General features: G+C 46.0%; 2 protein-coding genes across 3 annotated transcripts in view; one reads left to right on the top strand and one right to left on the bottom strand.

Annotated features, from left to right (window-relative positions):
- Positions 1 to 1,458: 1,458 nt before the first annotated feature.
- LOC124051340 (rho-related GTP-binding protein RhoU-like) lies at positions 1,459 to 5,443 on the top strand. 2 transcript variants are annotated; one of them, XM_046374624.1, is made up of 4 exons: positions 1,459 to 2,822; positions 2,986 to 3,044; positions 3,179 to 3,208; positions 4,166 to 5,443. In XM_046374624.1, the coding sequence occupies exons 1-4, from the start codon at positions 2,552 to 2,554 to the stop codon at positions 4,652 to 4,654; spliced, it is 849 nt and encodes a 282-aa protein (XP_046230580.1). In that variant the 5' UTR covers positions 1,459 to 2,551; the 3' UTR covers positions 4,655 to 5,443. The 2 variants fall into 2 exon arrangements, with proteins under 2 accessions (XP_046230580.1, XP_046230589.1); XM_046374633.1 differs by lacking the exon at positions 3,179 to 3,208 and having other exon boundaries at positions 1,461 to 2,822.
- Positions 5,444 to 6,626: 1,183 nt separating this feature from the next.
- LOC124051169 (hemicentin-1-like) overlaps positions 6,627 to 26,741 on the bottom strand; it is a 150,680-nt gene continuing 130,565 nt past the window's right edge. Inside the window, exons 13-25 of the mRNA XM_046374206.1 lie at positions 23,120 to 23,338; positions 22,664 to 23,008; positions 22,217 to 22,444; positions 10,827 to 11,183; positions 10,483 to 10,704; positions 10,036 to 10,371; positions 9,589 to 9,816; positions 8,808 to 9,065; positions 8,342 to 8,599; positions 8,160 to 8,247; positions 8,001 to 8,058; positions 7,644 to 7,703; positions 6,627 to 6,703 (exon numbers count right to left, since the gene is read on the bottom strand). Coding sequence (XP_046230162.1) covers positions 7,665 to 7,703; positions 8,001 to 8,058; positions 8,160 to 8,247; positions 8,342 to 8,599; positions 8,808 to 9,065; positions 9,589 to 9,816; positions 10,036 to 10,371; positions 10,483 to 10,704; positions 10,827 to 11,183; positions 22,217 to 22,444; positions 22,664 to 23,008; positions 23,120 to 23,338 — 2,636 coding nt within the window. The 3' untranslated portion in view covers positions 6,627 to 6,703; positions 7,644 to 7,664. The remainder of the gene's footprint in view (positions 6,704 to 7,643; positions 7,704 to 8,000; positions 8,059 to 8,159; positions 8,248 to 8,341; positions 8,600 to 8,807; positions 9,066 to 9,588; positions 9,817 to 10,035; positions 10,372 to 10,482; positions 10,705 to 10,826; positions 11,184 to 22,216; positions 22,445 to 22,663; positions 23,009 to 23,119; positions 23,339 to 26,741) is intronic.

Below are 26,741 nucleotides of genomic sequence, written 5' to 3'. Positions count from 1 at the left end.
GAGGAGTGAGGAGGTGGTGGTGGGGGGGGGCACAGGGTGATGGGGAGGGAGGAGGAAGAGGAGGAGGATGGAGGGAGGGGGGTTGCCGCGGCTGCCGGGGTCAGGCCTGTGTGTCCTGGGAAAGTTGGGTTCTCCATTTAAATCTGCACATGTTGCGGCCTTCTGGTGGCTGCGTGAATGCGCACGGTGACAGATGGCCCCGGCCCATAACTATAGAGTCCGAGCAGGCCGGTCCCCTGAGGGAGAGGAGAGAGGGAGAGGAGAGGGTGCAGGGGAAGAAGAGGAGAATGTAGCGCTCAGCTGATCCCATCAAAAAGATGAGAGAAGGAGGAAAGGCAAAGGAGGAGGAGGTGTGTGTTGTATCTGCATGTGTGTGTGTGTGTGTGTGTGTGTTATAACGGGGGAGGGGTGGGTCCTTAATCCCAAACTCTAAATTGAGTTAATGTATTTGCCTGGTCTGCAAACTCCAATAGGAGGCCCGGGGTCCCCAAAGATTCTGATTAGGTGTCTAGTTTATCAGATGTTGGAGGAGGAGGGAGACTGTTTGTACATGAGTAGAATGGCAGCTTTGTGTGTAACGTGTGTGTGTGTGTGCGTGTGTGCGTGTGTGTGCGTGTGTGTGTGCGTGTGTGTCTGTGTGTGCGTGCTGACAGGGTTTATGGGTTTGTGCCAGCTTCTGGAGCTGCCCGCTGCCTCCATTCACAGAGCCGGAGCATCTCTGCTGCTTCTCGCTGACTCCTCGTTAATCCTGTTAAGCAGTGATGTCAGCGCCTGGTTAAAGATTATCTTCAGCGAGAAGCCGAGAGCCACTTTGCTCTTGTGCGTCTCATCTTCACGGGGACTGACCTTTTGGTTTTAGAGCTCGGGAGCGAGGACGTTTTTTTGGCGGCCCTCGTGTCTTTAAAGGCAGACTGAGTGAGTTTAAGTTCAGGGGCCTCCTTACAGAAAAATGTCCTGCTTGTCCTCGTCCTTAAGTTGTGACCCATCCTGTAGATCTTAACTTGAACTGTAAACTGGATTGTTCAGTCCACACTCGTTCTGTCATGTCCGTATCTGTGTTTAGACTGTACATGAGATCGCCCGTAACCATGACAACAGCTAACTTGTCAGCTAACATGTCACTTGTCACAGATTTGCTTTGAGGGACAAGAGAAGACAAGCGGGCATTGGACACATCGGCGGCGGAGAGGATCTGTGCCTACTGACACATGGTCAGGGAAATTTAAAGCTAACAGGCTAATGTTGGCGTTAGCTTCTCAGGCTGACAACAAGCTCACGTCGGTGTGTGTGTGTGTGTGTGTGTGTGTGTGTGTGAGAAGGCGTCTTGTTCTTTGCTGGTGCGTGTGGTTTCACTCCCACTCACTGGTGTTTTTGGTGACGTTCAATCAATGCATGGCAACACACTCTGCCTCCCACACACACACACACACACACACACACACGAAGACGCCGGCTGGGTGGATTCATGATTTCTCTTGTCTGTAGTGACATAATAAAACAGTAGAGTCTGATGTCTCAGGGCACCATGAGCCCTTTGTGAAGCAGAAGGTTCTGGACATTTTCAGCGTCCTGAGCTGCAGAAGTTGTTGTCACACCTTTGGAAGGACGTTATTTTATTTTAATCAGGGTCCATTTTTAACGGCTTAGAAAACTGCTGCTTCAGCCTTACCCTGCACCAACCCAAACATGTCCTCTCCAACGTGTTGGACACGGACGCTGTGAGCCCATGCGTTTTGTTTCCGTTCCTGTCTGAACCTCAGTGTGTGTCAGCCTCCTCTCTGCTCTGCTCATGCTGGTCTTCAGACTCTCTGTGGAGCCTCTGCTGGTTATCCGTTGGTGCTGACGCTGAGGACGGGATGATTCATGCTGCACCCGGCACTTCAGTCACCACGAGGGGGCGTCAGCGCGCCGCTTCACCTCGACAGCCTGGTGGAGGTGAAGTGTGTGGTTGACTGAACGGAGGCTGTATTCACTCATCACCGTTCACATTTTCCAGGGCAGATTTTTATCTCAAGGAGCTCCATCAGGGGAGATTTCATAGCTTAATATGGTTTAAAAACAGCTGAACTTGGCGCAGTCTCTTGTAATGAATGTATTTGTGTGGCTCCTGCTGCGTAGACAAACTGAACTACACGTATGAATCCACCATCAACATGAAAGCCAGGCCTTTGTTTCCATCATCTGAGCGGCTAACGAAGGTGACGTACTGTGTGTCACTCTGTGGGGTAAAGGCTCAGCAGGCTTAGTTCATTTCACTTGGACAGCTCTGGAGCTTCATATGGCGCTCTGCTCGGTAAGCCTCTTAGGACTCACGACCACAGCAGATGCGGAGGAGAATGCCAATCAGGATCTCCCGCTGAGCGGAGAAACCAGACGGCTGTGCCACTGCGCGCTTCAGATCTGTGCCACGCCTCACGCGAAGCGCACCTCAACGTCGTTTGGCGCTTCACCGTTGACACACATCAGCAGAAACACGTGGGCTGTGCGGGAGATGGAGCGCCGACAACTCTGAACAGCCAAAACCACTCGTTCGCTGGCGGAAGGCAGGGCCATGCTCCCTCAGGACGTCGGGAAGCAGAAGCCCCGCCGCGTGTCGGAGCCGGTGTGCGGCGGAGACGCTCCTCCGGTCCCGCCTCGGCGATGGAAGAACCGGGACCTCCCCCTGAGCGTGAAGCGCCGGCGGTCCGGCTCCGCGCCTGAGCGCAAGGTGAACTGCGTCCTGGTTGGAGACGGAGCGGTGGGCAAGACCAGCCTCATCGTCAGCTACACCACCAACGGATACCCGACAGAATACGTCCCGACAGCGTTTGACAACTTTACAGGTAATCTCTGACATCATTGCAGCTGAGATCCAGTTTTAGGTGCACCTGGAAGTTTTGTGGGATTTGTTTTGGTTTGTGTTGCATGCCCAGTTTCCGGTCTTAAAGCCTGCAGTTCGTCCACAGGGAGACTGTTGAAGCACATGTGCTGTCTTTGTCTTCTCAGTGATGGTTGTGGTTGACGGAAAGCCGGTGAGACTGCAGCTGTGTGACATGGCAGGACAGGTGAGCTCCTCTCGGTCGCAGTCTGAATGTGAGCACAGTCAGACCGACGTGACGTTGCGTGTATTCAGTGGACACGTGGACACTCAGCTCCGCTTCTTTTTGCATTTCTTTCCCTTCCTGTCTTTACCTGATAGAAATGGGGGCTGGTTGGTGGATCAATCAACGTAAGTCATCGGTGATCAATAAGTGTTGCTAACTGCTGGTGTTGATGCTTTGAACGTTCGTAGTTCCGGCTGTGTTTGTGTTGGTTGCCCCCTGCAGCCTGCTTTTAGTCCCGGACTAAAATCCCTTAAGACCCCCAGTGCCAAGTCCTCCTGTAACTCCGCAGTTTCCACCGCCCCCTGCAGGAATGAAACGGGTTTGTAATCCAGAGGTTTTACTCCCTCTGTCACCCGGAGCTCAACTTCACACCTTCTCAGTGTCTGACAGTCAGCTGCTGAACGGGATTATTCTGGACAGTCACAGACCTCACTGCTAACAGGGTTTATGGGGAATATTTCGTCAGAAGAAAGTAGCTTTACCAAAGAAACTGAAACCAGAAATCTCAGTAACAAAGACAAATCTGGAACAAGTTAAACCAAAACCGTCTGCAGAGACAGATGTCAAGGGAGGTCAATGATGATTCTGCATGAATAAAAAACAGCAAGTACAATAAAGCTCCAGAGATGGTCAAATTTGGACTAGATTGATTCTGAGTGGTTCACATCTGTTTTATTATCTGTCGTAAAAACAGTCAAGATGACACGTTTGCTACTTTAAGACCGAGTGAGACCAGACTATGGAAGCCTTGATTAAGACCTGCTGTGATTCAACAAGCCAACGTGTTTTTTAGTTGCATTTCGGGAAAAAAGGTGAATCTGCAGCCAAATTCATCTTCATAAAAACCATCCTCAGTGGCCTCCATTAGATCCTCCTTCAGGTAGGGAGGTGATGGTGTTTCATATTTGTCTTACTGTCATCAAATTCCCTGAACAGATCCAAACCAGCAGCGAATGTGTCTACTAACACATTGCTGGTTCTGGTCTTTTCATGGGATTTGTGGACTGATATAATAATGCCAACCTTATCCTGAAAGTATCCACTTTACGCTAACCTCACCTCTCTGTTTTCGCCTCATGAAGGACGAGCTGGAGCGTCTTCGGCCTCTCTGCTACAAGAACGCCGACGTCTTCCTCCTCTGCTACAGCGTGGTCCGCCCCTGCTCTTTCCGCAACCTGATCACAAGGTGGGTTCCCGAGATCCAGCAGCACTGCCCGGGCACGCCCCTGGTCCTCGTTGGCACCCAGCTGGACCTGAGGGAGGACGTCCAGGTGCTGATTCACCTGGCAAAGAACCAGGAGCAGCCGGTGGGCACCGAGGAGGGCAGGCAGCTCGCCCAGGAGCTCGGGGCAGTGAGCTTTGCCGAGTGCTCGGCGCTGACCCAGAAGAATCTGAAGGACGCTTTTGATTCAGCCATCCTGGCCAGCATCCAGCACACTGACAGTTGTAGCGTCCAGCAGCAAAGGTTGACTCTGAGGAAGAAGACGCCAGATAAAATCAAGAGCCTCTCCGAGACGTGGTGGAAGAAGATCAACTGTCTGATGGGAGAGCAGAGCTGTGACTTCAAGTGAACATCGAAACCTACCTGGGTCTGATCATTGTCTGTGCAGGTGCCAGATGGGTGGGGCTTGTCAACTCACAGGTAAACACGGGCTGTCAGTTCAAATACCCTGACTGAGAAGAAAAGTCTGGGCGGGAAGTTACACTAAACGATTAGTTTACTCATAACAAAGCTGCTCTCTTGTGGTTACGTTGTGGTTACAAAGTGGGAGTGTAGCTCAAACAGGGAGGTTTCAGTGCTGTTGAGTTTTGGAGGTGTAGCACTGGAAGACGTTTGAGCCTAAAAGTCAGGATTTCAGCCTGGACTTCTGCTGCTTCAGTGTCTAAAGGTGGTCAGATATTCACAGCTAAAAGGCTGATGCTTTTGAATTACAGAAACTGAACACACTTTCTGTGTCATCAGCCCATCCTGCATGCTGTCTGTTGAAATATTTGGCACATGAAATGAACTTTGTGCCACTGAATTGTTCTTCTCTACTGTAACCTCCATCTTGATGAGGACTGCATGTTCGAAAAGGAAACCTAATGTGGGTCTCCGTGTTTGCTACCCAAAGTGAAATTTGTCCCAGTGTGAGTTAACTCCACCCATCTGAGGCTCTCAGGAGGCTAAAACAAGCCTCACAAACGTGATCAGACCCGGGCTTGGTTTGATTCAAGGAGTGTGACTGTGGCACAGGCTGAGTGTGTGTTGTTGGTCACCTTACGCCCCGACATTTCCAGTACTGTGTTTGATTCCTAGTTTGTTATTTTCACCACTGATTGTGAATTATGCTTACAAATCTTAATTAAAGTTAAAATTTCTACCATATGTGTCATGTTACATTGAGATGACGTGTATATGAGCTGCCTTTCATATCGGGAGTAAAGGGAGGTGGTGGTGGAGGTGGTGCGACACTCAGGTGAGATGGCTGCCAAGTGAGAGACCACGTTAAGCAGGTGGCTTTTGGGCCTGTTGCGATTTAGGGAACTTCCATCTGGTTGTAAGAAACATTACATGCTAACGCTTTAGCGGCGTTCGTAATCCTTCGGCAGACAAAAACGGGACCTGCTGGCAGGTTAATAGGGATCAAGCGTCGTTGATTTTCTCATCAGCTCTCTGAGCCTCCTGACTAAGCACTGACCCAACCCAGCCAGACTGCATACATAAAAATGCATCCTTTCCCTCAGGTGCACTGTGGGAGGCAGAGCGTCTCCTGGGGGATTTTCCTGTAACCTCAGGGTAAGCACACTATCACCACTTTGCTTTCCTCTTTGATTTGGAGTCGTCCCGTTGGAGGCTCCTCTGGTCGCAGCCTGCTCTAATAGGAGCAGACAGGACCACCTGGACTGGATTAGACCAGCATATGGAGCCTGATCGTCTCCCCACGGAGGCCTCACATCTCGACAAGGCAGGAGAGGCAGAGTCTTCCCACTGTACCGAGCTCTCACAGGCAGCCTGTGAGTAAGAAAAAATGATTTATTCAGGGTTAGGGGTTACAGTTAACCTCAACAGTCAATGATTTGCACTGTTGGTATTTTTGGACAAATCCTCCATAATGTGAATTTCACATCCATAAGTAACACAAGGACAGAATGTGTGACTATCATCAGGTTTCACACACTTTCTACAATCAAACATCTCAGGTGGGAGACTCAGATGGGGTCTGTGGGCTGATTTATTAGTTTAGGGGTCCTCGATGTGAAAGTTTGAGAATCACTGCATTAAAGGACATGTCGTACAAAGTGAAATATTTCAACAATATGGCCTGGCCTGTAAGAAATCATAAGCTGCGTTTGATGGGGCAGATGAATGACCTGGAGTGGTTTCCTCAGCGTGCAGAGCTGGTCTCATGCGGCATGCGGCAGCACCTGCACTGGAAAAGACGGGCTCACTTTAACAGGTGACCTCACGTAATCTGGCCTGAATTCCCTCACAGACACACAAACAGCTCGAGAGGTTTGACGGGCAGGTGTGCTTACCTCACGGGACATGTGGCTTCTGCTGCCGCTCACCTCGGGACTTTCTGATTCAAACGAGGACAGAATTTTGTCCCCTTGGAAATGACCATCCAGTAAAATATCTGCAGGGTAAGAAGGGGAGAGGTTTCAGTCTGATTTTCTTCATCCAAAGACTCGATTTCAGTCTGTTGTTGTTTTTCACCAGCAGAGGGCGATAATATTCACGCTTCAGGAGTCAACTTGTTCCTCAATAAGGTGAACCCTGTGACGGGAACATGGCTGAATGGACAACACTTCATTTACTGGAGGAACTTAAAGGACAATTCCACACATTACAATCTGTTCAATGTAACACCCCACTCCAGAGAAAGAGAAAAGTTCATACTGAGAAGATCAGCTCTGAAACACATGCATGTGGTCTGTACATGTTGCATGGCTAAAGCCTCATAATCAGATAAACCTTTTCGGACAGAATGAGACCTGTGGATTTTTAGAGTCTGGATACTCTGGATTTTATTCAGAGGGAGCATTACGAGTTTTCTTGATGAACAAATGGTAAAGAGGGAAAGAAGTCAGACCAAACCAACTGTTTTACATTCTATTTGTGTTTATTGTTTACAAATACTAATTTTCTTGTTTAGTTGAGTTAGTTTGAAGCTGAAATCCAAAGCGCTCTGCACTCTGTCGCCCTCTGCTGCAGTGAGAGGGAAGTGAAGCGACGCTCAGACTACAGAGTTGCTGTTGAAGCTTTTCATTTCAGTCACAAATGCAATACTACATAAGTTACAGCTGGCAAAGTGTGATAGTGCTGGACTAATGTTTGGTTTGTAAATGAAGTATTGATGAATACGTATTTATTGTGCTCAACATGTCTGTTTTGAGCCGACTTGGTTCACATTGGTTTTCTCTGCGAGGGCAGGCGTGATGTGACGGGGCAGTCAGGATTTCTTAAAGGAAGTTTATTTCATTAACCTTCAAATAACATATTTGGACATATAATATATATAAAATATATGATAGTAAGAATGAAGTTTTCATTGTACTCCAATGAAACTCTTGTACTTCACGCTGCAGTGATGCTGTTCAGGCTGACACGTTGGTATAATCATGAAGAGACTCCAGCTGATGGGGAGACAACAAGATGAGGTTCATTAATGGAATCTGGATTTAATTTGAGCAAAGTTGTTTCCTTAAATTCTTCTTTGGTACGACGAACATCTGCAGTGAATGTGGCTGTAAAATGTGTGAAGGCAAACACACGTTATGGTGGTTTGTATGAAGGAGGACGTCGCTGATCATGTTAAATCTAAGTTGTCTTTAAGACATCATATATTAACAAGAAAAGGAACTGAATTCATGAGTCAACAAATTAAAACCCTTTAGTCAAGCGAGTTCTGTCACTGTGGCCCAACGTCTCACCTCCACAGCCTCTATGGCTTCATTCGGTTCAGTGGTGGAGCTCTGAGTTTTCTTTTTCCTGCAGTGAATCCAAAAACAAACCGACAAAGAAAAGTTTGAATCAAAACCTCCAAAAGTCACCGTTCAAAGTAAAGGATCAGTAATGGAAATGAGTTTCACCTCATACACAGGACAAACAGAAGCAGAGAAATCAGCATCACAGCCGTCAAAGCCAACCTGATGATATTCATTGTCACTATTGATGTGTCTGGAAATGAAGACAGACAGGAATGAGACCTCAGTGGGGATTGAAACATCAGTCACTTTGTCAGGTGAAACAGTCAGATAATCACAAAACTCACCTGCCACAGTCAGATGTAAGGTGTTCCTATGACTTCCTCTTATGTTCTGGGCTTCACAGGAATAATTCCCACTGTGTTCAGCTCTGAAGTCAGTGATGGTGAACTTCTGTCCTGATGCTTTTGGTGAGTCTTCATCCTCCTTGTACCAGGTGTAATTAGCTGCTGGGTTAGCATCACTGCTGCAGCTCAGAGTCACTGAACTGCCCTCCACTATCTCAGCAGAGGGACTCACTGACACAGAGGGAAGCTTTGGACCATCTGGAGGAGATAAATGATTTGATTTGACTCAAATTGTTGCTTTGTGTGTCAGCATTTTAGACTGAATGTGGTCTGACAAATGGATGTGAAGCAAGCAGAGCTGAACAAAGTGGACCTAAACAGTAAAACTTCTCGTTCTGCTTCTTCTCCTGCAAAGGCTGAAAACATTCAGGATGTTTGTTGTTTTTAAACAAACTGTTTCACTCACATTTCACATCCACAGAGATGGACTCAGACGTCGTCCTCCCCAGCTCGTTCTCAGCTGTACAGTAATACTGTCCAGAGTCAGAGGACTGGATGGAGCTGAAGACAAGCTGGGATTTAAAACTGACTCCATTTCCATTAGTTTTGTACCTGGTGTAATTAGCTGCTGGGTTAGCATCACTGCTGCAGCTCAGAGTCACTGAACTGCCCTCCACTATCTCAGCAGAGGGACTCACTGACACAGAGGGAAGCTTTGGACCATCTGGAGAACATATGAACATGCATTAGTCAAAGTTTACAACATGTTATCAGACCACTGACTATTTTAATTTAAATGTCTTTCTCTGAGTTTATTTGTATTTATCCCTGCGGCTGTCCAGAGTTCTGATCCTGGATCTGTCTTTGTTTGGACTCCTGATGGTGAGAAGTGACCATAACAAGCCGTTAATAATTTGTTATTGTCAACAACTCCACACATTCTTCTCTATACATGCTGGCAGTGTCCAGGTCCTGTTTGCTCAGTCTGTCTGTCCTGACAGGCCTCTCATTTAAGTTACAGTTACAAGGAAGTCTTTCTTTGCCAACAAACCAACTTGTTGGAAACGTGTTACAGGCATCAAATTCAAAAGAATTCAAATACTGTATTACAACATATATCTAAATATTGTTTTTCTTATGGACCTCATACTTTAGCACTTTAGTTTGGTGTTTGTGTCATAATGTTTTAGAAATAATTCTTTGTGTGTGTCTGTGTTTGTTGTCCTGACACAGTGGAGTAAACTCACACACTGAGGCAGAGACGTAATCCTCATGTCCTTTCAGAGCACAAGAGACGACGTCTCCCACATAAAAGCCATCTTTATAAGAAGACGTTTCCACCCCTGAGATTTTCGTTCCATTCCTGAACCAGACGTAGGAAAGACGAGCTGCTGGACTGCAGCTGCTGTGACACTTCAGCTCTGCCTCAGTATAAGACTGACTGACTGATATTCTGCTCACCTGAACCTGCACATCTGGATATGAGAACATTAAACAAGATTACAATCACTGGCTCTGAAAGAAATCCATGGTAGATGTACATACATGTCAACACAGCAGTTACACTTTCTATAAGTAGTAGTACTGCACAACAGGAAGTACACAAACTCGTGATGATGGATCATTCCTGACATGTTCTGTGACTTCAAATGTCCTGTGTTGGTGTGTTTACATCACTTTGAGTTCATCAGTACCTGTGACAGTCAGAGTTGTAGCAGGTAAACTCCTCCCCCATTCAAAGCTTCCTGCTGTGAATGTGAAGCGATACTCAGCTGAGTCGCTCTCTCTCAGGTCACTGATTCTCAGAGTGGAGCGTCCTCCACCTTCATCAAGGACCTGAACACGACGCTGAGAGTCCAGCTGTGAGGGACTCTGCCACTGGAGACTACGTCCAGGACTGAACCACAATTTAGACCTGATGTATCTGTTGTAACTGTAGTAAGTGCAAGAAATGTCCACTGATGAGCCTTTGACAGCACAGATGCGTCTGTCAGCGTACGTCACTTTGTTGCAGGATTGACCACGAACACCTGAAAGATAAAACAATTGTGTGAACAGTCACAATGAGGGTCTCCATATTAAAACACATGGAGTCATAAGGGTCCACTAGTGTGTTAGTGAAGACTTTATAGGACACTCACACACTGGAGGAGAGGGGGAATCCTCATGTCCTGCTACAGCACAGGAATAACTGTCTGCATCACCAAAGTCGACTGAATAAGAAGAACAAGTTTGTGTCTCAATTTTCTCTCCATTTTTGTACCAGACGAAGGAAGGACAAGTAGGTAGACGACAACTGCTGTGACACGTCAGCTCAGTCCGGTTAGAAGATAAGGTTCTCACCTGCACCTGCAGATCTGGATCAGTGAAGAAGAAACAGGAGAGTTAGTTTAGACAAAACTGTGAACACACACAACACATTTATATCACTGTTTTCTAGATGTTGAATATTTAGAAATAATTAACATATGAATGAAAATGTCACCTGTGACAGACAAAGTGACTCCAGGTGAACCAGAATATCTGCCACCAGGTTGGTTTGTTATGAACCTGAACTTGTACTCAGCTGAGTCGCTCTCTCTCAGGTCTGTGATTCTCAGAGTGCAGTCGTTGTCACCACACTGAACATCCACACGACCTGAATACTGTGGGTCTGTTTTCAGATCCACAGGTTCGTTACCCTGTGATAAAGTATGCCAGAATGTTCTCTCAACGGTGGTGTTCAGGCCATTCATCCTGGATGGGTATGTGTAGGTGCATCTCATGTCCACTGTTGATCCTCTTAAGGCACAGATCTCAGTAGGAGTGTAAGTCACTGCCCAGCCATCCTGACCCTGTACCACTGTAACACAGAGCACATCAGGAGTCACAATCAAAATGAGGAACTTCAGTTAATGTCCTGTTTGATTCTCTGACTCCTGTTACAAATAATGTTTGATGACTTTTTGGATGTTATTCCTGAATGTAACCAGAGGGACCACAAAGAGACAGAAGTCCAAACACAAAGTGTTTGCTCACTTCTACACAGTCAGTGCAGAGGAAGAGTGGAAGATGTACACATGCTTCCTACACTTCATCTCTGTGTGCACTGAGGCAGGACATCATCCAGTCTGAAGGTGCAGTCAAGTCAACAGGAATGTATTGGACCTGTGACCTTTAATGTGCTTTACTGACCAGGATAAGAGGACAAATATTCATTATGAGAGAGTCTGTGTTTGTCTTGGTTAGTTCTCTCTCTGTTCACTCTGTGCTCAGGCTGCTGCTGACTGACGTGTGAAGACTAAAAATAAAAGCAGAACACTGAGGTGTGAGAAACTGTTTTCAGCAGCAAACTTTGGCATAAAAATAAAAGCTGAAACAACCGTCAGCTCTGAGGGGGGAAACATCACACTGAGGTCAGACAGCACAACATGAACTAGCAGGGTTTGGTGCAGACGTATGATAATATGAGAGCCGTTCAGTCAGTATGTGGCGACTTCACTGTGAGACCAACATCCCTCCAAAAAACTTCACTGTCATAAAAGAAGCTGCAGAGAGAAACTAATCGTCCTCCACGAGAGCTGCAGCTTCTACAAGCAGGGTCGGCTTTAGAGCAAATGAAACAGGCTGAGGAGGAAACAGTTAGGAATAAAAGCCACAATATTCTCACTTCACAGCATGTCAAAGTGCTTAGCACACAGCTACTTTATGCAAAAGACAACAGCAACACATGTTGGCCAACACAGCAGAACATCTTACTGATATTCATTACAACTGACACAAAATCAAACAGAAATGATCCAAAGTGTTTCTGGGAAGTTTTCCCTTCACACAACTCTGATCCACTGATTTCCACATGTGAGCTTCAGCCCACATGTTGCCACATTCCCCTCTTTGAATGCAGTGAATGTAACTGTAGATATACAGTACCTGACACAGAGAGGAGGAAGACAACAAATCCACTGGCTGCTGCACTTAAACTCATAGCTGCTCCTCTCATCTCTCTGTGAGGCTTCACAGACTGAAGGCTTGTCCAACATGAACTGCTCCTCAGCGACGACAAAGTGGACGACAGCAGGCAGCAGCAGAGACAAACATCTGCGGTTAAGTCTGTACACCCTGTACAGGAAATCATAGAAACACGGACATCCTGTTAGAACTTACTCCAAATTTAGTCAAATGTCTTTATCAGACCCACGTTTGTTTGCGTGCCATCTTCAATTGTTTTAAAATTGAAAGTGAAGCCTTTTAATGGCATCACAATAAAACTGTTGTGTTATAAAAGGTGCAGTGAAGGGACAGGAGAGCATTGGACTTGTGAACCATGTTTTAACAGGATGAATGCTGATATAATGATGTTAATTAGAAGTAGTTTTAATGACTTGGAACAGTTAAGGTGGGTCAGCTGGAGCGCAGAGATGTCCAACATATAAACTGTGATCAAAATAAAGACAGGAAATAAACCATGAACCGTCACTTTATTGTGGTGGAGGGGCTTTGAGTGACCTAATAATCCCAGGAACTCTGCTGCCGAGGGCTTTTTGCCCCTGGTAGGGTCTCCCAAGACAAACTGGTCCTGGGGGAAGGGTCAGATAAAGCGTGGTTCACAGAGACCCCTATGAAAGGCAAAACCAAGGACAACGTACATTTACCGGGGCCCCACCCTGGATCCAGGCCTGGGGAAGGGGCCTGGTGGTGGCCTTTTGCCCACAGCCCGAAGCAAGGATATGGGTCTGTCCTCCAGTGGGCTAACCACTTGCAGGAGGAGTCAAAGGGATCTGGTGAAGTGTAGATTGGGCGGCAGACAAAGGTGGGGACGTTGGCTGTCTGATCCCTGGTTGGTGAAGCTCGCTGCTGGCACATGGAATGTCACCTCACTGGTGGGGCAGGAGTCTGAGCTTGTGCGGGAACAGGTCATGACTGTTGTTTGTGCATATGCACCAAATGACAGTTCAGAGTACTTATCCTTTTAGGAACCCTTGGGACAGGTGCTGGAAGCTGCCCCTACCAGGTATTCTACTGGGGGACTTCAACGCTCACATGAGCAGCGTGACCTGCAGGGGTGTGACTGGGAGGAACGAACAACAGTGAGGGTCTGCTGAGGACCCAGTCAGAATGGTCTTCAACTCCCACCGAAGGCAGAGGACCATGTTCCACGCTGCCATTGCAGAGGCGGAAGCCACTGAGGCAGTTAAACAATTCTGCTGCGGCAGTGCTCCGGGGCTAGATGGGATCCGTCTAGAGTACCTCAAGACTCTGGACGTTGTGGGGTGCCATGGCTGACATGCCTCTGCAACATTGTGTGGTCATCAGGGACAGTGCCCTCGGAGTGGAGTGGCCTTGGTGTGTTCCAAATATAGAGGGATCACACTCCTCAGCCTCCCTGGGAAAGTCTACACCAGGGTGCTGGAAAGGAGAGTCCGTCTGTTCGTCGAAACTCAGATTCAAGAGGAACAACGCAGTTTTTGTAACGGTCATGGAACACTGGACCAGCTCTACAGCCTCTCCAGGGTGCTGGAGAAGTCGCGGGAGTTTGCACAACCAGTCCACGTGTTTTGTGGACTTGGAGAAGGCTTACGATCAAGTCCCTCAGGGCATCCTGTGGGGAGTCTGCAGGAATATGGGGTGGATGGTCAGATGTTATGGGCCATCCAGTCTCTGTATTACTGCAGTGAGAGCTTGGTCTGCTGATTTTGACGAGCCAAAAGGCGAAGCTCTGGATGTACGGGTTAATCTACGTTCCAACCCTCACCTATGGTCATGAGCTGTGGGTAGTAACTGAAAGAACAAGATCACAGATACAAGCGAGGGTCGCCGGGCTCAGCCTTAGCTCGGACATTCGGGAGGGGCTCAGAGTAGAGCCACTGCTCCCTCTCATCGAGAGGAGCCAGCTGAGGTGATTTGGGCGCTTGGTTAGGATGTCTCACAAACATCTCCCTGGGGAGTTGTTTCGGCGTCAGTCCAGACGGAGACCCCAGGGCAGACCCAGGACACGATGGACAGATTATGTGGGAACACCTGGGTATTTCCAGCTCATCTGGGACTGGTGGAAGTGGCCAGGGAGAGGACAGTCTGGGCTTCCCTGCTGAGGCTACTGCCCTCGCGATCCGGACTTAGTTAAGCGGTGGAAGATGAGACAAGAAGAGACAGGAAAAGCAGACAGTGGAGGAAGCACTCAGAGTGATGAAGCCTGACTGTGACACACAAACTTCACCACTAGAGGACAGTGTAACATCACAGATACTGAATCAGGACTTTGATCCTGGAGCTGTCCAAGGTCCTCCATATCTTTCATGCAGCAGTGGGGACAGACAGTCAGTCACCTTTTATGATTTGTCATTTTCTACATTTCTTTTCCTCTCTGTGTGTTTTCTGCTGGGTTGCAGACATTGACTGAAGTTGTAACAGTTACTGTTAGAGTTTCACATGTGGTCTTTCATAAATAAACTTGCTGAGGTCCAAGAGATCCTGAAGACTCTGCGTTGTGTCCAACTGCAGTTACAGACCTTTAAAACAGTACAGTTCATTACTTTTCTGTTTGATTTATTTTTTAATTGACTGACAATTGTCTGGTTGTTTTGATGGCTGAAGCTTTCCTTCACTTGTTTGTCATTCTTAAGATCCTCACAAAGGACACACACACACACACACACACACACAGGATGTGTTCAGCTGCTAAACAGAAGCCAAGTCTCACTTGCATATTAAAGACACATGCAGTCATGGTACAGTGCAATACCTACATTGTTCCACCAGATGGCGCCATATTAGTGAGGAGCGTTCAGTGAACTCACACACTCCACTCTGTTCACCTAAACAGAGACAGACATGACAAAGAGACAGACAGTTTGATGCTTCACACAGACAGACTGAAACAAAAACACATGAGTGGATAAACTCCTGGTGCCGTTTGTATCAGGGATATCACCAACTTACTGTAGTGCTGCTCCACGAAGCAGGAATAATGTCTGTTACAAACCTTTTGTGCCCAGTATGGACAGATTAGGGGGATGCTTAGACAAAGAAGATACAGGCCAAGATTATCTGCACCAGCAGTTTTGTACGCCTCCATCAGAATTTCCTGCTCCACAGGTGTAAAATATGTTCTGCACTTTCTTTCCCCTCCGGCCTCCGTGGTGAATCAGTGAATCGGGGCTCCATTGATGAGCTCTTTTTTATAGTCATGGTGCACGAGCTTGAGTCAACATACTCAGAGTAAACATACTCAGAGTCAACATACTCAGAGTCAACATACTCACAGTCGACAAAACTAATGCGAATCCGCTTTGTTGAAACAGGAAACTCTGAGTTTTTCACCTCAGGGTTTGTTAACTCAGAGTTAACATTCATACTCAGAGTTTGTTGAACCTGCTTCATGAAACGGACCCCTGCTCTCATTACTCGCACCTTGTCTTGATAATTAAGAAACTTAATCATAAGAGTACGCGGATGTCCGCTCGGGTCTTGTCGGTCGGGCAGTCTGTGAGCACGTTCAATAACAACGGGGTTCGGAAATGTGTCCGGTCCCAAGATTTCGGGCAGCCAGGTTTGAAGGAATGCGAGTTCCCCACTTTCACTGTAAACAGTATTAGCAGGGCACACGTTGGCATTGAAGTCCTCCAGTGGAACTATGGAGATCCCAGTCGGAGCAGCTTCCAGCATCCCTCCCACAGACTCCAAGAAAGCCAGCTACTCTGCACTGATGTTTGGCCCATAGGCTGAGACAACAGTGAGAGACCTATCCCCGACCCGAAGGCGCAGGGGAAACGACCCTCTCGTTCACCGGGGAGAACTCCAACACATGGCAGTTGAGCTGGGGGCCTGTTTCGGTATAAACAGTAGAGACAATAGATGCAGTACCATTAGATAAGATTGTAGCAGTTTTTTTCTACTGAAAAACCTTTCTGTCAGTATTTCTGGCATTACATGCCAGTTTACAGGATTTGCCATTTTGGTTTCACACATCAATTCAGATTCAGATTCTCTCTGTCTCTCTCACAACTCAACTGGTCAAGGCAGATAGCTGCCCACATTGTGCTGGGGTCTGCTCTGAGGTTTCTGCCTTCTAAAAGGCAGTTTTTCCTCACCACTGTTGACAAGTGCTTGCTCATGGGGGTTTTGTCTGGTCTCTCTGAAAATCAAATTAAAGAGTTTGGTCTAGACCGGCTCTAATTGGAAAGTGTAATGAGACAACTGTTGTGATTTGGTGCTACATAAATGAATTGAATTGAACTGAACTGAATTGTACTGAATTCATCAAATATTCAGTTTAATGTAAACCTGCTGCAGAGCTGAATCTACTTCAAGTTACCTCAGAGTGACACCTGTGTGTGTGTCACAAAGTACAAGCCAAGTGTTTTCTGCAAATTCAATACATGTGCAGTTATGGTACAGTGCACTGCCCACATTGTTCCACCAGATGGCGCCAAATTAGTGGAAGAATGTTCAGTGAGCTCTGAAGAAGAACAGGAGTATTTTCATCTCAGGAAAACTCTGTCTGCAGGATTAAAGTATACTGAACAAAGAATACATGTTTGTCCCCAAATGTTCTGTCCATTCTTGAACCAAATGCAGAATATGTGACTGATGAACACAAGTCTTCATTTTAGAGTCAACTGTCAACATACTCAATAAAAATCAAGTCTAATTTGTGTGGACACCACAAAATAATTCAGTCTCAAATCAAATAAAAGTCAGTAAAACACAAATGAGCATAAACTCCCTGAGCTTCTTATATGATTTGTTCACAGGTTAAACATGATGCACATTTCCATCATTTCAATCAGTTCAAAAATATAAAAGTGCTGTTTTCTTTGTTGCTCTGGATTACTCACTTCAAGTGTGAATGTGTGTGTGTGTGTGTGTGTGTGGTGCATGTGTGTTAATGTACCAGCCAAACTGTATTTTGTGGTCTCAGCAGCGTGCAGTAACAAAACTGCTGAAAAAACAACAAATAAACTGGACCAGATGAGGAAACAAAAGGCTTCACACTGGACGTTCAGCACATATACTTGGAAATAAAGGCCTGTCTTCAAATCTCTTTAAGTTAATGTGGTACATACAGTCTGACTGATGCTCTGAGCTGCTGCATACACAACGTGGACCAATGGCGTATTTCTCTTGCTTTTGGGATTTCTCCTGATGCTCATGATGGCCAGTCTGACTGTTACTTCACACGTCTGCTGCATGTTGAGACCCTGAAAGCTGCCTTCACCCCACAGGGCCAAAGAGATGTGGTGAAACTAATGAATATCAGCTAAGACTTTATTGAGGGATGAGTTCACATGTTACAGTAGAACAAAAGAAGGTTAAAATATCAGGAAACAGAAATAAGATCTGGTTAAAAGAAACAAATACAAAATAAAGGAAATAAGAAAGATGACATTAAAAAGCTACATAGAACGCTTTACATTATCCTGGACTATAGAGAATTGTGCAGGTATTTGTGCAAAGAAAAGAATTAAAATAAAAAAAAAAAGTAAATATAAATTCAGAAATCCTAGATGATCATCATTTGTACACAACATAGGCTGAATAAATGTCAGATTACACACAGAATTCCTTCTACTGACCATCAGCTGTCTAAAATACATGCCAGTTGTTTGTGATGCCTGTAACTGAGGTGGTTTGTCCTGTGAACACTTTGTTCGTGTATTTAGTCTTACCTGAACTGACAAATTTGGGGTCTCCTCACCAACAGGAACACTGAAGTGATGTAAGCCAGCCAGTGGTTGGCATAGCAACGTCATGTGTTTGTCTGTCTTTTGTTGCACTTTGAAGGCTGCTGCACAAGCTTTAAATGACAGCTAAAGTTTAACACAAGGTTTTTAAAAAGGCAGCTGAAGTGTAACTCTTATGAAGAAACACGGAAACATCAGAGTAGAAATGCGACGCCTGTTGAGATCATCTGCTTTTGTTGACTGTGCTGTACAAAGCAGCTGGATCCTGTCCAGTTTGCTGACCTCTGGTTCTGAGGAGGGAAAAGATAAAAGAGATAAGAACATTTCCATCATAACTTAACAGTAACAATAAGAAAAACAATGAATGCATTTCAAAGTCTTGTCATTGTAAGAGCTGCTCACCTCGGGGCAGTACTGCCACTGTTAAATCTGACAGCAGCGTACTCACTGACTTCCTGCTGCTCCATGTGTCTGGGAAGCCCAGCTGGACTGTGGTTGGAGTAGAGTGGAGTAGGATCTGCCCGGTTGTTGGAGAAGTGGATGCTGGCGTACTGAAGTTCACCCTGCTCCTCCTGATCAGGCAGACATGAACAAAAGTACTTTCAGTGTGACAAACCAATTTCTGTAAACGTCAAAAGAGCAACATGAAGTCCTTCACAGTCTGATGAGTTTTCTAGAAGCTCTAAAAGACAGCGACTCAGCAGTCTGAATGAACAGGAAGCAGTTTCAGTTGTCTTTTCTTTTACAATAATATACATAACTGTTCTCACCTGTTCCCTGTTGTCTGGTCTCTCTTCAGCCTCAGAAGATTCATTGGACGTCCTCTTCTTTCTGCTCAGGAGAATTAATTAAAACATAAATGACTGAATGTTTCACTTCTGACTGTCAGTGATTTGACCTTCAGTGATTCAGAGCTGCTCACCTGATCCACAGGTAGACAGAGAGGGATATGACAGCCAGGAGAACCACAGGGATTGTTCCAGCAGCTGCTAACATACCTGATGCTGCAGATGCTGAGAAACAGTGATCTAGGAAACAGACAGTTAATTAGGCTGTTACAACATGACTGGAGTCACAGAAGGTTAAGAAGCTTCTCAAAGTGCGTCACCACTTCATTAACAACATCCCCATGCTGAGGTAATCATGCTGATGCCACATGAAGTCTTATGTAGCTGAATGTGGACAACCGACCTGCCACAACAGTCAGATGTAAGGTGTTCCTATGACTTCCTCTTATGTTCTGGGCTTCACAGGAATAATTCCCACTGTGTTCAGCTCTGACGTCAGTGATGGTGAACTTCTGTCCTGATGCTTTTGGTGAGTCTTCATCCTCCTTGTACCAGGTGTAATTAGCTGCTGGGTTAGCATCACTGCTGCAGCTCAGAGTCACTGAACTGCCCTCCACTATCTCAGCAGAGGGACTCACTGACACAGAGGGAAGCTTTGGACCATCTGGAGGAGATAAATGATTTGATTTGACTCAAATTGTTGCTTTGTGTGTCAGCATTTTAGACTGAATGTGGTCTGACAAATGGATGTGAAGCAAGCAGAGCTGAACAAAGTGGACCTAAACAGTAAAACTTCTCGTTCTGCTTCTTCTCCTGCAAAGGCTGAACACATTCAGGATGTTTGTTGTTTTTAAACAAACTGTTTCACTCACATTTCACATCCACAGAGATGGACTCAGACGTTGTCCTCCCCAGCTCGTTCTCAGCTGTACAGTAATACTGTCCAGAGTCAGAGGACTGGATGGACCTGAAGACAAGCTGGGATTTAAAACTGACTCCATTTCCATTAGTTTTGTACCAGGTGTAATTAGCTGCTGGGTTAGCATCACTGCTGCAGCTCAGAGTCACTGAACTGCCCTCCACTATCTCAGCAGAGGGACTCACTGACACAGAGGGAAGCTTTGGACCATCTGGAGGAGAACACATTGAGAACAAAGAGGACAGAAAGGCAAGTCATTAATCACAGCACAGCCTGGACAGCTTTTCTTGTACAGTTTTCTTACAAGTGTATGGTCACATGACCACTTTTGTCCATGGTTTCCTAGAAAGAACAGATGGCTCCACTTCTCCAATAGCACAAATCGACTCACTTATCCCTTCTTGTAAATCTATTGTTGGCCTATAGGTTTGGTGAGAGTTTGGTCTTGTGTTGTTTGTTTGAGTTTGATTGCTGGATCAACCAGAGAATCCAACTGTCTCTCTTCTATTTCCCTGTACGTTCATGAAGCACATTTCAATGCATTGACTTTGTTGCATGAAAAATGTGATTCTCTTACTGTTCAAACACACTATAAGAGAAGAACGAACTTTTGATACTCACACTGGACATTTAGAAATACGGACTTAGAGCCCAACTCTCCGAACTGATTCCCAGCTTTGCAGAAGTAGTTCCCTCTGTCCTCTGAGCTGATGGAACTGAAACCATAGGAGCCTGATGATCCCTCAGGCAGTTTGTGGTTCTCCTTGTACCAGGTGTAATTAGCTGCTGGGTTAGCATCACTGCTGCAGCTCAGAGTCACTGAACTGCCCTCCACTATCTCAGCAGAGGGACTCACTGACACAGAGGGAAGCTTTGGACCATCTGGAGGAGAAGATCTGCAGGTTTATTTTCATTGAAAACAAGACAACGACCTGCCAGGAGGAACATCAAAGGAGGTGGAGAAGAAAACGTGTGCTTAGTTCATCTATTGTGTGGTTGTCCTGGAGGTTCCCAGTTTGTTCAGGTAAAAGCTGTTTTGTCGATCACTTGAACCCAAAGCATTCAGTGAATCTTTCAGCACATTTGAAACGTACCAGTAAGGACAGGAAAGACATTTTGCTTGGCTTTCAGCTCACTAAATATGCTTAATATGCATTCTGTTACTATAATAAAATAAGAAAATTTTCATGTATGATTTGAAATGACTTTGTATCATAAGAACAAAATGTGACATACACTGGACATCTAAGAACAGAGATGAAGAGTTGATCTGTCCATGTTGGTTCCCAGCTTTGCAGAAGTAGTTCCCTCTGTCCTCTGAGCTGATGGAGCTGAAATCATAGGAGCCTGATGATCCCTCAGGCAGTTTGTGGTTCTCCTTGTACCAGGTGTAATTAGCTGCTGGGTTAGCATCACTGCTGCAGCTCAGAGTCACTGAACGGCCCTCCACTATCTCAGCAGAGAGACTCACTGACACAGAGGGAAGCTTTGGACCATCTGGAGGAGATAAATGATTTGATTTGACTCAAATTATTACTTTGTGTGTCAGCATTTTAGACTGAATGTGGTCTGACAAATGGATGTGAGACGTTGGACGTTGTGAATGTGAAGCAAGCAGAGCTGAAGAAAGTGGACCTAAACAGTAAAACTTCTCGTTCTGCTTCTTCTCCTGCAAAGGCTGAACACATTCAGGATGTTTGTTGTTTGTAAACAAACTGTTTCACTCACATTTCACATCCACAGAGATGGACTCAGACGTCGTCCTCCCCAGCTCGTTCTCAGCTGTACAGTAATACTGTCCAGAGTCAGAGGACTGGATGGACCTGAAGACAAGCTGGGATTTAAAACTGACTCCATTTCCATTAGTTTTGTACCAGGTGTAATTAGCTGCTGGGTTAGCATCACTGCTGCAGCTCAGAGTCACTGAACTGCCCTCCACTATCTCAGCAGAGGGACTCACTGACACAGAGGGAAGCTTTGGACCATCTGGAGAACATATGAACATGCATCAGTCAAAGTTGACAACATGTTATCAGACCATTGACTATTTCAATTTAAATGTCTTTCTCTGAGTTTATTTGTATTTATCCCTGCGGCTGTCCAGAGTTCTGATCCTGGATCTGTCTTTGTTTGGACTCCTGATGGTGAGAAGTGACCATAACAAGCCGTTAAGAATTTGTTATTGTCAACAACTCCACACATTCTTCTCTATACATGCTGGCAGTGTCCAGGTCCTGTTTGCTCAGTCTGTCTGTCCTGACAGGCCTCTCATTTAAGTTACAGTTACAAGGAAGTCTTTCTTTGCCAACAAACCAACTTGTTGGAAACGTGTTACAGGCATCAAATTCAAAAGAATTCAAATACTGTATTACAACATATATCTAAATATTGTTTTTCTTATGGACCTCATACTTTAGCACTTTAGTTTGGTGTTTGTGTCATAATGTTTTAGAAATAATTCTTTGTGTGTGTCTGTGTTTGTTGTCCTGACACAGTGGAGTAAACTCACACACTGAGGCAGAGACGTAATCCTCATGTCCTTTCAGAGCACAAGAGACGACGTCTCCCACATAAAAGCCATCTTTATAAGAAGACGTTTCCCCCCCTGAGATTTTCGTTCCATTCCTGAACCAGACGTAGGAAAGACGAGCTGCTGGACTGCAGCTGCTGTGACACTTCAGCTCTGCCTCAGTATAAGACTGACTGACTGATATTCTGCTCACCTGAACCTGCACATCTGGATATGAGAACATTAAACAAGATTACAATCACTGGCTCTGAAACAAATCCATGGTAGATGTACATACATGTCAACACAGCAGTTACACTTTCTATAAGTAGTAGTACTGCACAACATGAAGTACACAAACTCATGATGATGGATCATTCCTGACATGTTCTGTGACTTTAAATGTCCTGTGTTGGTGTGTTTACATCACTTTGAGTTCATCAGTACCTGTGACAGTCAGAGTTGTAGCAGGTAAACTCCTCCCCCATTCAAAGCCTCCTGCTGTGAATGTGAAGCGATACTCAGCTGAGTCGCTCTCTCTCAGGTCACTGATTCTCAGAGTGGAGCGTCCTCCACCTTCATCAAGGACCTGAACACGATGCTGAGAGTCCAGCTGTGAGGGACTCTGCCACTGGAGACTACGTCCAGGACTGAACCACAATTTAGATGTAACAGGATAAACGTGACTGTTGTAACTGTTGTAAGTGCAAGAAATGTCCACTGATGAGCCTTTGACAGCACAGATGCGTCTGTCATCGTACGTCACTTTGTTGCAGGATTGACCACGAACACCTGAAAGATAAAACAATTGTGTGAACAGTCACAATGAGGGTCTCCATATTAAAACACATGGAGTCATAAGGGTCCACTAGTGTGTTAGTGAAGACTTTATAGGACACTCACACACTGGAGGAGAGGGGGAATCCTCATGTCCTGCTACAGCACAGGAATAACTGTCTACATCACCAAAGTCCACTGAATAAGAAGAAGATGTTTGTGTCTCAATTTTATCTCCATTTTTATACCAGACGTAGGAAGGACAAGCAGGTAGACGACAACTGCTGTGACACGTCAGCTCAGCCCAGGTAGAAGATGAAGATGGTCTCACCTGCACCTGCAGATCTGGATCAGTGAAGAAGAAACAGGAGAGTTAGTTTAGACAAAACTGTGAACACACACAACACATTTATATCACTGTTTTCTAGATGTTGAATATTTGGAAATAATTAACATATGAATGAAAATGTCACCTGTGACAGACAAAGTGACTCCAGGTGAACCAGAATATCTGCCACCAGGTTGGTTTGTTATGAACCTGAACTTGTACTCAGCTGAGTCGCTCTCTCTCAGGTCTGTGATTCTCAGAGTGCAGTCGTTGTCACCACACTGAACATCCACACGACCTGAATACTGTGGGTCTGTTGTCAGATCCGCATATTCATTTCCGCTCACTTTAACAAACCAGAATGTTCTCTCAACGGTGGTGTTCAGGCCATTCATCCTGGATGGGTATGTGTAGTTGCATCTCATGTCCACTGTTGATCCTCTTAAGGCACAGATCTCAGTAAGAGTGTAAGTCACTGCCCAGCCATCCTGACCCTGTACCACTGTAACACAGAGCACATCAGGAGTCACAATCAAAATGAGGAACTTCAGTTAACTTCCTGTTTGATTCTCTGACTCCTGTTACAAATAATGTTTGATGACTTTTTGGATGTTATTCCTGAATGAAACCAGAGGGACCACAAAGAGACAGAAGTTCAAACACAAAGTGTTTGCTCACTTCTACACAGTCAGTGCAGAGGAAGAGTGGAAGATGTACACATGCTTCCTACACTTCATCTCTGTGTGCACTGAGGCAGGACATCATCCAGTCTGAAGGTGCAGTCAAGTCAACAGGAATGTATTGGACCTGTGACCTTTAATGTGCTTTACTGACCAGGATAAGAGGACAAATATTCATTATGAGAGAGTCTGTGTTTGTCTTGGTTAGTTCTCTCTCTGTTCACTCTGTGCTCAGGCTGCTGCTGACCAACGTGTGAAGACTAAAAATAAAAGCAGAACACTGAGGTGTGAGAAACTGTTTTCAGCAGCAAACTTTGATAAAAAGATAAAAGCTGAAACAACCGTCAGCTCTGAGGGTGGAAACATCACACTGAGGTCAGACAGCACAACATGAACTAGCAGGGTTTGGTGCAGACGTATGATAATATGAGAGCCGTTCAGTCAGTATGTGGCGAGTTCACTGTGAGACCAACATCCCTCCAAAAAACTTCACTGTCATAAAAGAAGCTGCAGAGAGAAAATAATCGTCCTCCACGAGAGCTGCAGCTTCTACAAGCAGGGTCGGCTTTAGAGCAAATGAAACAGGCTGAGGAGGAAACAGTTAGGAATAAAAGCCACAATATTCTCACTTCACAGCATGTCAAAATGTTTAGCACACAGCTACTTTATGCAAAAGACAACAGCAACACATGTTGGCCAACACAGCAGAACATCTTACTGATATTCATTACAACTGACACAAAATCAAACAGAAATGATCCAAAGTGTTTCTGGGAAGTTTTCCCTTCACACAACTCTGATCCACTGATTTCCACATGTGAGCTTCAGCCCACATGTTGCCACATTCCCCTCTTTGAATGCAGTGAATGTAACTGTAGATATACAGTACCTGACACAGAGAGGAGGAAGACAACAAATCCACTGGCTGCTGCACTTAAACTCATAGCTGCTCCTCTCATCTCTCTGTGAGGCTTCACAGACTGAAGGCTTGTCCAACATGAACTGCTCCTCAGCGACGACAAAGTGGACGACAGCAGGCAGCAGCAGAGACAAACATCTGCGGTTAAGTCTGTACACCCTGTACAGGAAATCATAGAAACACGGACATCCTGTTAGAACTTACTCCAAATTTAGTCAAATGTCTTTATCAGACCTACGTTTGTTTGTGTGCCATCTTCAATTGTTTTAAAGTTGAAAGTGAAGCCTTTTAATGACATCACAATAAAACTGTGTTATAACTGTGTTATAAAAGGTGCAGTGAAGGAACAGGAGAGCATTGGACTTGTGAACCATGTTTTAACAGGATGAATGCTGATATAATGATGTTAATTAGAAGTTGTTTTAATGACTTGGAACAGTTAAGGTGGGTCAGCTGGAGCGCAGAGATGTCCAACATATAAACTGTGATCAAAATAAAGACAGGAAATAAACCATGAACTGTCACTTTATCGTAGTGGAGGGGCTTTGAGTGGCCTAATAATCCCAGGAACTCTGCTGCCGAGGGCTTTTTGCCCCTGGTAGGGTCTCCCAAGACAAACTGGTCCTGGGGGAAGGGTCAGATAAAGTGTGGTTCACAGAGACCCCTATGAAAGGCAAAACCAAGGACAACGTACATTTACCGGGGCCCCACCCTGGATCCAGGCCTAGGGAAGGGGCCTGGTGGTGGTCTTTTGCCCACAGCCCGAAGCAAGGATATGGGTCTGTCCTCCAGTGGGCTAACCACTTGCAGGAGGAGTCAAAGGGATCTGGTGTAGTGTAGAGTGGGCGGCAGACAAAGGTGGGGACGTTGGCTGTCTGATCCCTGGTTGGTGAAGCTCGCTGTTCGCACATGGAATGTCACCTCACTGGTGGGGAAGGAGTCTGAGCTTGTGCGGGAACAGGTCATGACTGTTGTTTGTGCATATGCACCAAATGACAGTTCAGAGTACCTATCCTTTTAGGAGCCCTTGGGACAGGTGCTGGAAGCTGCCCCTACCAGGTATTCTACTGGGGGAACGCTCACATGAGCAGCGTGACCTGCAGGGGTGTGACTGGGAGGAACGAACAACAGTGAGGGTCGGCTGAGGACCCGGTCAGAATGGTTTTCAACTCCCACCGAAGGCAGAGGACCATGTTCCACGCTGCCATTGCAGAGGCGGAAGTCACTGAGGCAGTTAAACAACTCTGCGGCGGCAGTGCTCCGGGGCTAGATGGGATCCATCTAGAGTACCTCAAGACTCTGGACGTTGTGGGGTGTCATGGCTGACATGCCTCTGCAACATTGTGTGGTCATCAGGGACAGTGTCCTCGGAGTGGAGTGGCCTTGGTGTGTTCCAAATATAGAGGGATCACACTCTTCAGCCATCCTGGGAAAGTCTACACCAGGGTGCTGGAAAGGAGAGTCCGTCTGTTCGTCGAAACTCGGAAGCAAGAGGAACAACGCAGTTTTCTTAACGGTCATGGAACACTGGACCAGCTCTACAGCCTCTCCAGGGTGCTGGAGAAGTCGCGGGAGTTTGCACAACCAGTCCACATGTGTTTTGTGGACTTGGAGAAGGCTTATGACCAAGTCCCTCGGGGCATGCTGTGGGGAGTCTGCAGGAATATGGGGTGGATGGTCAGATGTTATGGGCCATCCAGTCTCTGTATTACTGCAGTGAGAGCTTGGTCTGCTGACTTTGGCGAGTCAAAACGCAAAGCTCCAGATGTGCCGGTCAATCTACGTTCCAACCCTCACCTATGGTTATGAGCTGTGGGTAGT

The sequence above is a fragment of the Scatophagus argus genome, chromosome 2, assembly GCF_020382885.2.
Source record: "Scatophagus argus isolate fScaArg1 chromosome 2, fScaArg1.pri, whole genome shotgun sequence".
Classification (NCBI taxonomy): domain Eukaryota; kingdom Metazoa; phylum Chordata; class Actinopteri; family Scatophagidae; genus Scatophagus; species Scatophagus argus.
Note: the sequence above shows the minus strand (reverse complement) of the source record. Positions and strands in the feature narration are given on the sequence as shown.

What these genes read in the sequence shown, in the direction of transcription:
- LOC124051340 (XM_046374624.1), top strand. Translation starts at nt 2,552, where the DNA reads ATGCTCCCTCAGGACGTCGGGAAGCAGAAGCCCCGCCGCGTGTCGGAG. An exon ending in AGCGTTTGACAACTTTACAG is followed by an intron (nt 2,823 to 2,985) that starts GTAATCTCTGAC and finishes TTGTCTTCTCAG; the next exon opens with TGATGGTTGTGGTTGACGGA. An exon ending in TGGTTGGTGGATCAATCAAC is followed by an intron (nt 3,209 to 4,165) that starts GTAAGTCATCGG and finishes CGCCTCATGAAG; the next exon opens with GACGAGCTGGAGCGTCTTCG.